The sequence below is a fragment of the Cyrtonyx montezumae genome, unplaced genomic scaffold (genome assembly GCF_038088225.1).
Source record: "Cyrtonyx montezumae isolate F1298 unplaced genomic scaffold, pur_monq_1.0 scaffold_2, whole genome shotgun sequence".
Taxonomy (NCBI): Eukaryota; Metazoa; Chordata; class Aves; order Galliformes; family Odontophoridae; genus Cyrtonyx; species Cyrtonyx montezumae.
This window is the reverse complement of record NW_027071936.1, coordinates 17,702,867-17,718,134: the sequence shown is the minus strand read 5'-3', so window position 1 is coordinate 17,718,134 and position 15,268 is coordinate 17,702,867. Positions and strand designations below refer to the sequence as shown.

Below are 15,268 nucleotides of genomic sequence, written 5' to 3'. Positions count from 1 at the left end.
TCTCTGCATGCTTCTAGCAGTAAGATCATTCTTGAAATTCGCGCAATTCTCAAATAACCCCAATTATTTTAATTTTTCTTCCCTGTTTTGAAATCCACTTTGACCAAAGAACCTAACATCAATGATTAAAGGGAAGGATTAAGGACGCAGAGCATGTATTAGGAGAAAAGAAAAAAAGAGTGATAAACTCAGGGCTTTTTGTTGCTCTAGTCATTGCAGCTCACTCAGGCTTTAAAGCAATCTGCACTAGTTTTACTTCATATTCAGTAGCCTGTCTGTCATGCTATCTCATTTTGAGATACAGAGGAATAGTCAGCAATCAGTTATACAGCTAAGTTCAAGGATTACCTAAGAAAATGTGCGATTAAATATTCCAAGGATGAGGTCTTAGCTTATATCAGAATTAACTTTTCCCTGTTTTAGCTTGTTTTTCTTCCATGTTTCTTGCTTCGTTCTACCAGCATATCAGGAAAATGTGCTGTTTTACTGTGAATGTGAAGTAGCTGTGTCTAACCATAGAAGCTGGTTTAGTTTCAGCAGTTCTGTTACAATTTCTCAGCTGTCTATTTAGTTTTGAAGTTCCTGTATTTCTGGAAAAAAAAAAAAGATTTCTAGCTGACTTTCTAACGTGTATAACATTCAAGTTTCCTCTGGTTATTGTCAGCTTGTTTATATCTAAGCACCTCCTAAGTTTGCCGGTCTTATCAAGCTCTCTGTTGATACAGACATACTTCTGTTTGTATTATATTTGTAGAGATTTACCCTCTTATTCTCAAATAGATTTTTTTTTTACAGTAAAAAACACATGGGGAAGAAAACATGCATTTACTGTTACTGTAGTTTAACTTGACAGGCAGGTAAATACCACACAGTCTCTTGCTCATTGCACCCCACCACCATGCCCTAATGAGATGGGGCAGAGAATTGTTTGGGGGGGAAAGAGGGAGAAAAGAAAAATGGAACTTGTGGGTTGATGTAAAAACTTTCCTGAGACAGAAAAGGTAGAGAGAAATAATAGCAATGATAATAAAATGTGTGCATGTGTATGTATTATTTAGAAAACAGGTGCTCCACAATCAATTTATTTTTCTGTAGACAGTTTAAAAATCAAGCCATTTGTGATTTAGAGAAAGTGCAAAAGAAAACCACTTTAATTAGCAGTGTTATGGTTTTGGCTGATATATTCATTTTTGTTGTTGTTTAAAATTACTATATTAATCTTGTTGTTTTTACCATTGATCTGTGAAATCATCTATTGCTGAAGTGGTGATTTATGCCATGAAAAGATGGAATTTTTTTGGAGTTCTGTGCTGCTCACTTTGTAGTTTCATTTTGTGTCACAATGCACCATTTACTCCTTCTTGGATATTCAGAGACCAGCCCTTCAGCAGTTTAGATGTTGTTTGTTGTCTAGTGCACAGGCATTAAAACTGTGTGTCTTTGTTTTGTGCTTCTCTTGTATATATTGAAGTGTCTTCCAATAATTCTTTTGTTAGAAAATCAGTCATTTCCACCCTCTCCCTACTCCCCCAGAATGCCACATTATGTGGTTTTTAAATACTCAGATCCTTCTGTTTTCCTTCCCCAAGATGCAGAATCGGATGGCAATACTGCTCTGTAACTTGAAGCCTGCCAAGATGAGAGGAGTAGTATCTCAAGCGATGGTGATGTGTGCCAGCTCCCCTGAAAAAGTGGAAATTCTGGCTCCCCCACCTGGAGCTGTACCTGGGGACAGAATCACTTTTGAAGGTTTTCCAGGTAAGGGGTGGATACTTCGGAATCAGGGAGATTGAAGGTAATAGGAGACAGTTCACACTTGCAAAGGTGCCATCACTTTTAAAGCAGATGAAACATTTCAATGCTGGTTGCATTTTGTTTGAAACCATCAGGATTAGTTATTTTTTATTAGCATGCTAGAATTCTGTGAATAAAGGGTGAAAATATTTAATCAGATGTTTAAGAATACAGGGAAATACTCCTAAAAGTGACATATTACTATAGCATTAAATTATTATGCTTCTTACAATTAAGACTTTAAGTGTTTCTGTTTTGCAAATATTTGAGCAAACGTTTGCTTGTTGCAATTAGCAAATCTAAAGTATAGAAATGTAGAGTATCTTGTCTAGAGCCTCAACTTAAGTTTCTGGCTCTAGGTCCTACCTCTAGGAATAGTGTCAGAACTGGGAGCTTGTTTTCTTTGTGGAGAAGGGTTGGAGTGGATCAGTGGAAAGGGTGTTGCATTTGTATGATAAAAATCATAATACTCAAAATACTATGGAAAGGGTGTTGCATTTGTATGATAAAAACCATAATACTCAAAATACTATGGAGAGGGTGTTTGAGGAATTTTATATGGTTTCTTCCTTTGGGAAGGGGATAAATGACTTTTTGGGTCTCCAGAGGCGAGTGTTGGACTTCTTTCCACTTCAAGTAAATAAATCATATTTTTCAGAATAGAGTTAAAACAAAACAAATCGACTTTCTTGCAAGATGATTTTTCTCTGGTTTCTCATTTCTTCTACCTTCTGCTCATCTGTGAAAATGGATTAGTTTGTGACCCTGTGAATTGAGAATTCAAAATAGTGTTGCAGGTGTAGTGTGATAGTGAGCACTTCCCTTATATCCAGTTATTACTGTGTAATTCTCATGGGCTAAAAGGGAGGCAGTCAGATTCAGCTTTTGTTGCTGTTGATGCTGTCAACAAAGATGCTATCATTTCTGTCATGGTTTGAAATGTTTTTGCATCAGGAGGTGCTGATCCATTATGATCCCAGTAAGAGGTTATGATCCCAGTAAGAGGGGTACTGTAAGTTATCATTTAAAATGCTATGAGAGCTAATACTGTAAAGCAAGAATAATGTAACCTTATATCATTTGGGTGGTGGGAACCCCAAGTTATTACCTCATCAAAACAGGTTTCTGATACACATTGAAGACCATATCTATAAGAGTCCTCTTTCAGTCTATTAAACTACTGTAGGAAATTCACGATTGATGCTGTGATTTTTTTTTAGTAAAGGCCAGGTGATGTTGCCACTAGGGTGAAGAGAGTGGTGCCTGCTAAACAGTAGGAATACCATTCACAGTTGTAGAGTAAACCCTGCTAATCGATAAACCCTACTATGTCAGATGTCACTTTATATCATTGCTCAATTGCAGTTGTTTATATTTTGATGGAATTTTCAAGAGTGATTTTCGAAATGTAAGCATTGAGTCATTGAAGTGCAAATAGTAAAGACATCTAGGTCTGATTTTAGTCTGAAGTTAAGAAAGCTTATGAAGCAGCTGTGAAGCAGCAGCAGTGATACAACTAAAGCACAGCTGTCTAACAAGCATATTGCAGTCAGTTTATTTTTTAAACTTACTCTCTACCGTACCAAGTATTCATGAGAAATAAGTTAATTTTCTTGTTGATTTTCATTAAAGAAATAGTGTCTTGAGTCAAACTAATTAATAAATTTTCTGAAGAAATTTGAGTCATCTTCAAAGCACTTTCAGTGTTCCAGAGAAGGAAAGATTTGCTACCTAATGCTGTGGTCTGGGGAGATACTCTGTTTACTTAATGACCTTGTCCTCAAGGCAACTTTAACACTGTTTTGTACTGTAATACATGAATCTTCAAGGTTTGTTGGGTCTTTCCTGTGTTAAGAATTTTACCACATTTATGCCAGACCTGAGTGGAAAAGGTCTAACTCATGTAAGCCTGAGAAAAATTATTCCTTCACATGTCTATAAACTATGCACTCCTACACAGCAATTGCTGTGTGAAAGCAGTTACAGGAGCTTTCAGAGCTAAGAAATATAACCAGAATAATTGAGGCTTTGGCAAAACTCTTAAATGCAAAAATGCCACAAGTTATGTAAATTATTTGATATTAGTTCTGCTCTATGAGTCTGGCATTTTGATCATTATCTAGCTCTTAAATATAAAAAGGTGCTAAAACTGGAGTGCAGTGGCTAGTCTGTATTCAGTAGGCTTCTTTAATTATGCTATCTGTCCATTGTATGGACTATTTAATATTCTGTTGCAGGCTGAGCAGTGTTAACATTTCATAAGGTCATTTAATAGATACTGAGCTTTTGCAAAGTGAAGAGGTTTCTTGCTTAATATGATAATTTCTTCTGTAGTATTTAAGCTGTTAGACCAAGTGACATATTTAACAAAAACTGAGCCCTTTTATTTGGTTCTTTTTATTGTACAGTGGGAAGCTTGTTAAGCCATTGCAAGATTAAATTAATTTTTAGAAACCCTTGCAGTTAATATTTTAGGAGAGGAAGAAGGTGAAGTGAGGAGAAAGCTTAGAAGAATGCACAGCTTAAAACTCTAGTAGTATCTAAAATTGGTGCCTATAGTAATCTAATAGGAGCTCACCTCAGATCCTAAGAGAGTTGATATTCCAAAGAAACTTATTAATATCTAAAATGTATTTTTTATAATAAAAGACAAATTTTGTTCTTAATGGGGGGGGGAACTTTTTATATTTGACGAAAGAAATGCTCAATGGGTCGTTAACGTTCCATTTCATTACTTCTGTCAGTTCATATGCATTCACTGTGGTCTAAGTCTGTCTTTGTGAACTTAAGTATTGAACAGGATTTTAATTTCTGTGAAAAAGCACATTTAGCTCTGACCACTTAAGTTATTCACAGTATTGCTGTTTTTCTCTAAAATGCTAAATACACTACGGTTGAGAAATAACCTGAATACGTTATCAAATTATCAAATCCTACTTAGGCAACAATAGCCTCCTTAACACAGATGTTGGTGTGGTGTGCTTCTCTTGGACAGTTGCAGGTATAGAAGCTACAGAAGTTAGACCTATCTACAGACTGAGGTAACTTAGTATTACAAGAATTGAGAACAGGAGTAGACTGCATCACTGAAAACACTTAAAAGAGAATAAGAGAGGTTGGCATTAATGTAGTTTGTTTATTCATGTTGGTCAGATGCCAGTGAAGACTACTAGAAACTAGACACATACACCTTGTACTATGGGATTTTTCTCTTCCTGGGCATACTGATTAGTGGAAGAAGAGAGTATTTGTCATTCTGCTCACATAGGGAGCATGTCATTTGCCTGTAAGAGCTTCATGCTCCCTGAAGATAATCTCAGAGAGGATCTATTAACTAGGATTTGTTGTTTGATTCTTGTATTTTAAAATGCATTTCTCACCTGTAAGAGCACCTGCCAAACTTCTTTGAGATAAGTTCTAAAACTTCATTAATTCCTTAAATCAATAGACAGATAAAGCAAGCAATATATTGCTATGTTATGTTATGGTCTGTATCTACTTAATTCTTAGAAACCCTTTTGCTTTTAGGTAAATTTTATAAACCAACAGCCAGCAATGGTTGGATTTCTTTAGACAGGAGTTACTGTCTGCTACTTATAGTATTTTTTCCCCTGAAAGACCATCATTTTGGGAGATGATCTGGAGGCAGATTCTAAGCAGTCCCTAATTAAGATTAAAGGCTTTGTTAAGAGGCTCACAGGTAATATTTCTTTCCCTTAAATATTTGTACGGAGATTCTGTGTGAGCTCTCACTGATGTGTGCACACATAGAGCTCTTGCTATTTCTCACGTGTTGTGTGCTATTAGGTTATTCTTTGTTTTGAAACAGGAGATCCTGAGAAGGAACTTAATCCCAAGAAGAAGATTTGGGAGCAAATCCAACCCGATCTTCATACCAATGACCAGTGTGTTGCTACGTACAAAGGAGTTCCATTTGAAGTGAAAGGGAAAGGAGTCTGCAGGGCGGAGACCATGGCAAACAGCGGAATTAAATAAATGCTTGTTAGCTGCTTGTTCAGATGTTGAAATGGAAAGTAATGCGAGCACAATAAAAAAAACACAAATATATAACCCACTGAAATGCATGTCTACTGCCTTTTTTGTTTGATTCCTTTCCCAGGGATACAGAATGTTATACCTGTAACACTTAACTCACTTGTCTCCATACTTTCTCTTTTTTGAGATTGTGTTCTCTATAGTCAATAACCACTCTGTTCAGGACAATTACCAAGTCTCATTCATGAAGGAACTAAAGGTTGATGAGGTTATTTTTTAGATAACTGAAAAGTTAAGAGGATCCATGAAGCAAGAGCATCTCAATAAGAAAAACTTTCTGCCCTATTCCTTGTGTACTAACCTCGCTTCAAGTGGTACAGCACTAACATTTGGTCAGAAGACTGCAAACTGTCTTCATTCTTCTTGTCATCTTAAAAAATTTCAGTCCTCTAATGCAGTTTTCAGATATTATGAACTTCTGCAATTTTGTTTTCAGCTATATTTTTGAGTAATCTGCAGGCAGTTGTAATGGGAGTATTAAACTATGGCCCCTTATGCCTCAGAATATACAAAATGATGTATCTCAAATATGTTGCTTCTCTAAAATTGTTCTGGAGTTCCACCTTTTCTACCTCAGTAGTTCCTTCCTAACGAGGGAGGGTACTACATAAGGATGAGTAGCTAATAGATTGCCAAGAAAATTGAGTCAAACATTAAAAAGTTGGTTTTCAATGGTCAAAATGCGTAATTTTTTTTCCATTTTAATCTGCTGTTTGAATAAAATTTTGTATGAAGTATGCTTTGATTTTTTTAATCAGAATTATCAGAAATTGCTTCTTTTAGCTTTTAATTATTCCATAATAATGTATTTAAAATAGTTACAACCACTATGGTGATATCCTTAAATTACTCCTTTTAACTTTTGCCTTTCAGTAATCTGAAAGTAACCATTGCAGATCAATTCACAATAAAACTTGAGAAAAAAATATTTAGAGACACTTCACATGTCTCAGCATATACTATCTAATTAACTGTCTACTGTCTAACTACTTACATGGTAAGCACTTTTCTAACCACTGATGCAAGAAACTTACCCAACCTGAATTTCACTGTCTTTGAACTTACTATTGTAAGCTGGGAGGTAAAACCAACACAGATAGTGATACAAGTTTAAAAGGAACCAAACACAAAAGAAAAAAATTACATATTTCTTTTTTGGATGTGTTCTGTATGTACTTATACAGTTAACTGTGCTAATTTTTCATGCATCTGGGATTAAGCAGGAGAAGATATGTTATCCTAAATGTGCCAAATAGCATTAAGCACATGGGGAACTATTTTAACTGCCCTGTAAACTGTGTGTCCAGTAGTATCTTATTAAACAAAATACTTGAATTTCAAAACTCTCAGTTTTAAACTTTGAATCAAGGTAAGGAAATACCTTTATAGTGGATGAATTTCAAGTTTTAATACTGGGAAGCTTTCCTAATGTGCTTTTTTTTCCTTTCAGATCTCTTCTGATTATGCTACACCCTATTGTAAATTGTAATTCAAATTTGATCTTATAACTGACTCTGCACATGTTAAGGGCATAATTTACAGCCCTAGTTTGTTCTCATTTATTGTTGAAATTTGGTGAGTACTGAGGTAGCGTGAGGTACTCTATGAAGGGCAAGTCATTTGGTAATTGGCAGAGGTATTTCCAATTGCATATATAGAGGTATTTGGTGGGGTTGTTGAAGATTCCAATTGCTGTATTTTCTAATGTTTCGTTAGTTTTTATGTAGCATAGAAAATAGACAAATGAGCACCTGAAAGCTAATTTTATTCCTCATCATGTTTAAGTAGCACTTGATAATTATTTTGTCTTATGAAGTTCAAAAGCTTTCTTAAGACAGTAGCTCTTTCCTCTTTGATTATGCTTTTCTGGTTGTCTAGGAAAATGTATTTATTCTGTAGTGAGCTCAGTAAAGACAGCAGGGTACTTGAAGCTCTATGCAAATATGCTTCCTCACTGAATCCAGCTTCTTCTGCCTTGTCTGCATGAGTAAGTAAAACTGCAGTGAAATCCTTCCATGTGGGACCTAGAAGTTCCTGTAATGAAAAACAAATCTCAAATAACTATCTTTTATTCATTTCTTTTCCTACTCCTACCTCATAATTATGTATTAGCAGGTCAGATTATGTTCTATTTTTGCCAGTAATCCAGTTTACGTTATCTGAGTTGCTGAAATTTCTGGGGTTATTGACCTTTAAAGACTGTGGCATCCCCTTCTAGTGCAAATAGGTGGTCATGCGGTGATAACAGTTGACTTGCTCTGCTGCAGGTGTTAGCAGAGTTTTTTCAGTTAAAAGTGTCTGCGTGTTAATGAAAATTGTTTAGCTACATCACACATCATCATAAATCATATGAAAAATTCAAGTATTTTACATCAATTTCTACATATAAATATTTGTATACTATCTTTAAGCTCTTCGAAATCCTTGAAAAAAGATTTATTTATCTACCGCAAGGTGATTTAGAAATGAAACAGTTTTCTGTAACACTGATTTAAATAACAGTTGTATCCCCTTAAATTCAGCAGCCTGGGAAAAATGGCAGGCCAGAGAATTTCTTTAACTGCATTTGTTCATTTGATGGAAGGGGGAACAGGGGAAACAAGCTGGCTTTTTGTCAGGATGAAAGAAAGGAATATGAGTAAGAGAAAAGGGCTCTAATTTATAGTAGGAATAGAAATAGCAAGTGCAATCATGCAAACACCTGTCTGTGTGAAAGGAAGTCCACCTTACAGTTATTTCAGAAACTCTGTAAACTAAATGTTTAAGTGCATAAAACTGTTTTAAAGGATATATTTGTATTCCCAAGATAAGCAAGGAGTTAAAAAAAATCATATTAATAGTGACTAATGTGTTAGATGTTAGGAATGGAAAAAACATAAATGCAAAATAGATGCTTACTGTATTTTGGTGTAGGATGTTTGTGGAAGAGTTGAGAGACTAGTTTTAGAGAGAGAGTAGTGCGTTTAATTATCTGAGGACTCAGACAAGTCAGTGCTAATACTAGTTATGAGATCAGTACCTTCCACTTCCCTCATACATTAGAATATTTATTAGATTAAAAAAAAATCCAGTCTTATATTCCAGTAGTCTTCTGTATGAGTTACTGGTAGACCATCCCTAATATGTGGAGGATTATTGTGAGAACTCCTTATTGCTAAAAGTGTAGTTCTTGGTAGAAGACAGTAGTAACTGTCTTCTTGGAATGGCATACTGAAACACAAACATTGTTGATCATAATCCCAGCACTCAGACAACTGTCCTGCCCCATTTGTTTGTGGCTGATGAAATCATAGCATGATAGCCTTTTAAGGAGATAATAACTAAAATAAGTTATAATTAAGAAATAAGGAAGTTGCAATGGGGCAGTGGTTGGAGTGTTTCAGTAGTGGTGACAGCAATGTGAAAGACACATTCTTGATGGCCATGCAGGTTTTTATGAGCATGGCATGCAGGCTTTTGTTTATCATGTGCAGTTCTCACTTCTCCTTTCTCATGTTCAGTGTAGTAATTATAACAGTGGTGTACAGCGCTAGAGCTATGAATGTAAATATGTGTGTGTTTCAGCCACTGGATTGGAAAACATTCTAGTTTTTAGCTGCACTTCTCTAATTTGTATCTGCAGTCGACTCCTCCATAGTTACTTTCAACCAAAGACAAAAAGTTGTCATTACAGCAGAAACTTCTATTTATTTCTTACCTGGATGAACTGAATTGTGAGATCATTTTCCTCTGGACACAGAGGCAAGTCAGCCCTCAGGACTAGAAGAGCGAGATGCAGACCTTCCTCCCTGAAGTGGTGAGCCAGGGCAGATTGCACTGTGTGTTTCACCTGCTCTTTGCTCAGGCTACTGTGAGGGTAGCTTGGAGTATCAAGTACCCGAATGCGGAAAGCTAGCTCACAGCCACTTCTTCGTGTAATGCCCAAAATACGGCAGCTGCGCCCAAGGCTGCAACAAGTAGTCACTGAGCTGGGGGAGAGATGGCTTTCAAAGTCCAAGCTGCCTAGCAGGCTGTTCCCAGCAGCACTTTTGCCACTTTGACTTCTTCCAAGGACAACAAGGTTGATTGTCATCTCGTTGCTGTCTGCCATTGTCTTTGGTTTCTATCTGCAAACCTGTCATTAAGTGAAGAAGGAATAATGCGAGCTGTTTCAGACAACTTTAACAATCCAGCAAAAATGTCAAAATTCAGTCTCTTGGGTGCCTTTTCTTGCCTGAAATCTTAAAGGGAGTGTATGCTGTAGATATTCATTGCAGCACATGCATACCTCTGATTCAAGGACAGATCTTTGCTGTCCTTGAATCAGAGGTATGCATGTGCTGCAATGAAGTCTCCCACTCAGGAGTGAGACTCCCTGGTAGTTCTCACAACTAGGAGAGTGTCCTGGATAGGCAGTGCTTTTGCATTGGTGGAGGCTGAAGAGCTGGTGAAGTCAGATTTGAGAAGAGATTTAGGAACACTAAAGAAGGAGCTGAGAAACAACTGTGGAAAACAGCATTAGCATGCAGAAGAAATGTTAGAAAAAAGGAGGAAAACTAGAGGAGGAGGAAGTTAGAATAGTGATAACTATGTGCTACTGTTAGAAGACTATTGCAAATCTTTACTTTTTTTTTGAGGGGGAGGGGCGGAAGATAATATGGGAGAAATAGGTTTTAAAGGAGTGCTTCTGCAGCAGAGAACAGCTTAGAATATATTTTATCAGCTTCCACTAAAACGATAGATAATAATTCAAAAGGGTATTCTGATACAGGAAAATATAGGATGTCTTAAAACAAAAAAAAACACAACTGAAGCTGGCTAATGCTACAGATTCAATCTCCAAATTTAGACTTTAGACATTGGAAATCTGCACTATCATATAGATGTCTATGGCATGTAGGAAAGAAGTGCGTAGGCTAGTGGATGGGGAGGGTAGATGAGTTCGTAAATAAGCCGTCTTATTTTTTTATATTTCCTGTATCTAATGGATTTTGGTTAATAGGTTCATAAGGTTGAAAAGGACCTACAAGATCATCTAGTCCAACCATCCTCCTATCACTATCCCTACCCAACTACTAAATCAAATCCCTTAGCACCTCATCTAAATGCTTCTTGAACAGCGCTAGGGACGGTGCCTCAACCACCTCCCTAGGCAGGCCATTCCAGTGCCTGACCAGAGAATTTTTCCAGAGAAAAAATGTTTTCTCAAATCTAATCTAAATCTTACCCAGCACAACTTGTGGCCATTCCCTCTCATCCTGTCATTATTTATCAGGGAGAAGAGGCCCACTCCCTCCTCACCACAACCCCCCTTCAGGAAGTGGTAGAGTGCAATAAGGTCTCCTCTGAGCCTCCTCTTCTCCAGACTAAGCAATCCCAGCTCCCTCAGCCGCTCCTCATAAGACTTATGCTCCAGACCCCTCACCAGTTTTGTTGCCCTTCTCTGAACACGCTCCAGGGCCTCAATGTCCTTCTTGTAGTGAGTGGCCCAAAACTGAACACAGTACTCGAGGTGTGGCCGTACCAGAGCTGAGTACTGGCCTTATCATCTGTGGTTACATTCCCTGCCTCGTCGAGTAAAGGAGGAAAATTTTCCTTAGTTTTTCTCTTGCTGTTAATATATTTGTAAAAGGGTTTCCTGTTCTCCTTTACAGCAGTAGCCTAAGTTCAAGCTGGGCTTTAGCATTTCTACCTTTCTGCCTGCAAATCTTGGCCAGTTCTCTGTAGTCACCCCAAGTAGCCTGTCCCATCTTCCAGAGGACATAGACTCTCTTTTTCTCTCGGAGTCTCAACAAAAGATCCCGGTTCATCCACACCGGCCTTTTTCTCCTCCGGCTCGACTTACGGGACTCCGGGACAGCCCGCTCCTGTGCCTTTAAGATTTCCATCTTGAGGAGCTTCCAGGCTTCCTGGACCCCTTTACCCCTCAGGAGCGAGTCCCAAGGGACCCTTGCAACAAGCACCCTGAACAGGTCAAAGTCTGCCCTCCGGAAGTCCAAGGTAATAGTTTTGCTAGTCACCCTCTTGACGTCACCCAGAATAGCAAACTCCACCATTTCACGGTCACTCTGGCCAAGACAATCTCCAACCTTCACATCTCCCACTAGTCCTTCCCTGTTAGTGAAAAGTAGGTCTAGCAAGGCATCTCCCCTGGTAGGCTCTTGCACCAGCTGTGTCAGGAAGCAATCATCCACACATTCTAGAAATCTCAAGGACTGCTTCCTCTGCGCAGTATTGTACTTCCAGCATATGTCAGGGAAGTTGGAGTCCCCCATGAGAACGAGTGCTGGCCGTCGTGCAACATCTACGAGTTGTTTATAGAACACCTCATCTATTTCTTCATCCTGACTAGGTGGTCTATAACAGACCCCCTCCACAATGTCACTCCTAAAGACTATCCCCCTGATCCTTATCCATAGGGACTCTACTTTATCATTTCCAACCTCAAGCTCTTCAACATCAAAACACTCTTTGATATAGAGAGCTATGCCACCACCCTTTCTTCCCTGTCTATCCCTTCTGAAGAGCTTGTAGCCATCGATCCCAGTATTCCAGTCATGGGAGAGGTCCCACCATGTTTCAGTAATAGCCACAAGGTCATAGCCTGCCTCACAATGGTTTCAAGCTCTTCTTGTTTATTGCCCACGCTGCGTGCATTGGTATAGATGCACTTCAGCTGAGATATCTGCCTCACCCCTTTCTCCAGCACAGCCTCCTTAGGCTCTTTACTGGTGAGCCCTGTTTTATCCCCTTCCCCCGTCACAGCTAGTTTAAAGCTCTCTCAATGAGTCCAGCTAGCTCCTGTGCTAGGATTCGTTTCCCCCTTTGAGATAGGTGCATCCCATCAACAGATAACAGGCCAGGAGCCGAGTAAACTGCCCTGTGGTCAAAAAACCCAAAGTGTCTGTCTCTACACCAACCTCTCAGCCAATTATTCATCACCTGTGTTTTCCTAGCTCATTCTGTGTCCTTCACCGCCCCAAAAGGTATGGATGCAAACATCACTTGTGCTCCCACCCCTTGAACTAATCGCCCTAATCCCCTGAAATTTCTTTTCATAGTTCGCAGACTTCTCTGAGATATTTCATTGCAGTCTGCCTGAACTACGAGTAACGGGTAGTAGTTGGTGGGGCGTATCAAATCCGGGAGTCTTCTAGCAATGTCCCTGATCCTAGCCCCAGGGAGACAGCACACTTCCCTTCGGTTTGGGTCTGGTCTGCAAATGGGACCCTCAGTTCCCTTTAGAACAGAGCCACCCACTATGATCACCTTCCTTTCTTTCTTAGTAGCAGCAGTCTCAATGCGCGGAGTTGACTGCCTTGCCATCGGTGACCTCCTGCGAGAACCTTCCTGCACTTCACCCCTTATCACCTCTTCAACATCCAATGCTGCAAATCTATTGCTTAGGGGTATCTAGGGACACTGGGGGGGGAGATTGCCCACGGTACCGAGCAGGGATTCTCTGCCAGCCCTCCCTATCCCTCAGATATCCCCCTTCTGCCCTACGGGGACAGGTCAGGGAGTCCACCACCAACTGTGGGGGATATCCCCGGTGCCTTTCTCTCTGGCGCTCTAGGGAGCTACTCCACCAGTCAGTCTCCCGCTCACAGTCCCTGATGGCCCTCAGTCTCTCAACCTCCTCTTTCAGTTCAACCACCACGCTAAGCAGATCTTCCACCTGCTCACACCTTGCACAGGAGAACTGCTTAGTTCCCGAAAACCCCCCTGTACCTCAATCGGCCACTGCAGCTCCAGCTGTGCCGATTTCAAAGCAGTTGATCGTTAGGACTGAGTGATACTTCCGGGTTCTGACCGTTTTAAATCCCCCGCCGTTGCCCTGGCAACGCCTCAATCAGCCACTGCAGCTCCAGCTGTGCCGATTTCAAAGCAGTTGATCACGAGGACTGAGTGATACTTCCGGGTTCTGACCGTTTTAAATCCCCCGCCGTTGCCCTGGCACCGCCTGTGTTTTTGGTGCACATTAATTGTCTCAGAGGAATAATGATTGCAGAAATGCACTCAGATGTTTCAGATGAAAAACCAATCGGTGAATAAGCAGTTTATTTTAAGTTATCATTGACATTAAACTCAGTGTGTTGTGAGTCGGTTCACTGGTTGTTTTTGAATACACCGTGTTTACATACTTGGTGATTATGGAATTGCCTGCAATTATTTTATTTAGATTTTTGCCTGAGCGGATCAGTGATTCTCTTTCCTCTTAAATCCATGCCTAAATCAGGCTCTTGAAATAACTCTAGAACTTAATAGCTCTTGAATGTTTGTAAAAAATATTAATTTTGTTACAGACAACAATGAATTCTGTACATGATCTTTCTTGGAGAATTTGGCATTTTTGTGGAATTTTCCACAATCAGTTCCCTTTTAATCTTAAGAACATCTTCCTGTTCCCTTTAAAAAAACAAAAACAAACAAAAATACCTCATGAAATTACTGTTGTCAGTTTACTCATCAGTTTAAATTTGTTTTCATTTTCTGTAACGTAATAATATTAGATGGAGGACATGAATTTGTGCATTCCTTCTTTCTACCTTTTTCCTCCCTCAGTCATAACCAAGGATTTTTGTTCTTTTTTTCCCATATGCAGTCTACCCTTAAATGCTTAGGTTAATTTCATAGTTTGCCGCTTACCTTATATTTCCTGAAATTCTGTTTTTTCATTCAAGCTTCATTCATAAGCCATGTGTGCTGAGCAAAATGTTCATGCATGAACTTTGAAACTAACAGCAGCAACGTACCATGCAGAGACTGTTACGTACACATTAATCTGGTTAATCTGTTACTGATAAATCCTCATTCAGTTTTTTTTGTGTTTGGTCAGTACTTGGCATATTAATTTTTATATATAAAGCTGGTATTTTTGAAAGTAGCTAATCTTCTACCAGCAGTTTAATGTGAGAGTGACAATGGAGAGTTAGGGTTCCTTTGTGTTTCGTGTTCTTGAATGTATTTGTATATGTATGTGAAGTGTATATGCAATTTATTTTACTTTTACAATGAATTGATATCTGCAACATTTTCAAAGTACAGTGTAAACCTTGTGCAGATGTAAAGCTATTTCTCTAACAAAGGTAGATTAAAAGAACCTGAAAATTGATAAAATACAGAAGGCGGTTGTGAATCAAGGCTGGAGCACCCCTCCTATGAAGAAAGATTGAGGGAACTGGGCTTATTTAGCTTGGAGAAGAAAAGGCTCCAGGGAGACCACGTTGTGGCCTTCCAGTACTTGAAGGGAGTGTATAAACAGGAGGGGTAATGACTGTTTACGTGGGTTTATAGTGATAGTATAAGGGGGAATGGTCTTAAACTAAGACAGGGGAGATTTATGTTAGATGTTAGGAGGAAGTTTTTCACTCAGAGGATGATGACACACTGGAACAGGTTGCCCAGAGAAGTTGCAGATGCCCCATCCCTGGAGGCA

General features: G+C 39.0%; 2 protein-coding genes across 3 annotated transcripts in view; one reads left to right on the top strand and one right to left on the bottom strand.

The window, feature by feature from the left end:
• Window positions 1-5,947, top strand: part of AIMP1 (aminoacyl tRNA synthetase complex interacting multifunctional protein 1) — a 30,520-nt gene extending 24,573 nt beyond the window's left edge. For both annotated transcript variants that reach the window (XM_065736517.1, XM_065736516.1), the window contains exons 6-7: window positions 1,590-1,758; window positions 5,624-5,947. In XM_065736517.1, the coding sequence (XP_065592589.1) occupies window positions 1,590-1,758; window positions 5,624-5,790 (336 nt within the window). In that variant the 3' untranslated portion in view covers window positions 5,791-5,947. The remainder of the gene's footprint in view (window positions 1-1,589; window positions 1,759-5,623) is intronic.
• Window positions 5,948-7,443: 1,496 nt separating this feature from the next.
• GIMD1 (GIMAP family P-loop NTPase domain containing 1) lies at window positions 7,444-14,550 on the bottom strand. The gene is made up of 3 exons (XM_065736519.1): window positions 14,479-14,550; window positions 9,548-9,964; window positions 7,444-7,884 (listed from the first exon to the last, which is right to left on the bottom strand). Exons 2-3 carry the CDS (start codon window positions 9,938-9,940, stop codon window positions 7,615-7,617), a joined length of 663 nt encoding a protein of 220 aa, XP_065592591.1. The 5' UTR covers window positions 9,941-9,964; window positions 14,479-14,550; the 3' UTR covers window positions 7,444-7,614.
• Between the last annotated feature and the right edge of the window lie 718 nt (window positions 14,551-15,268).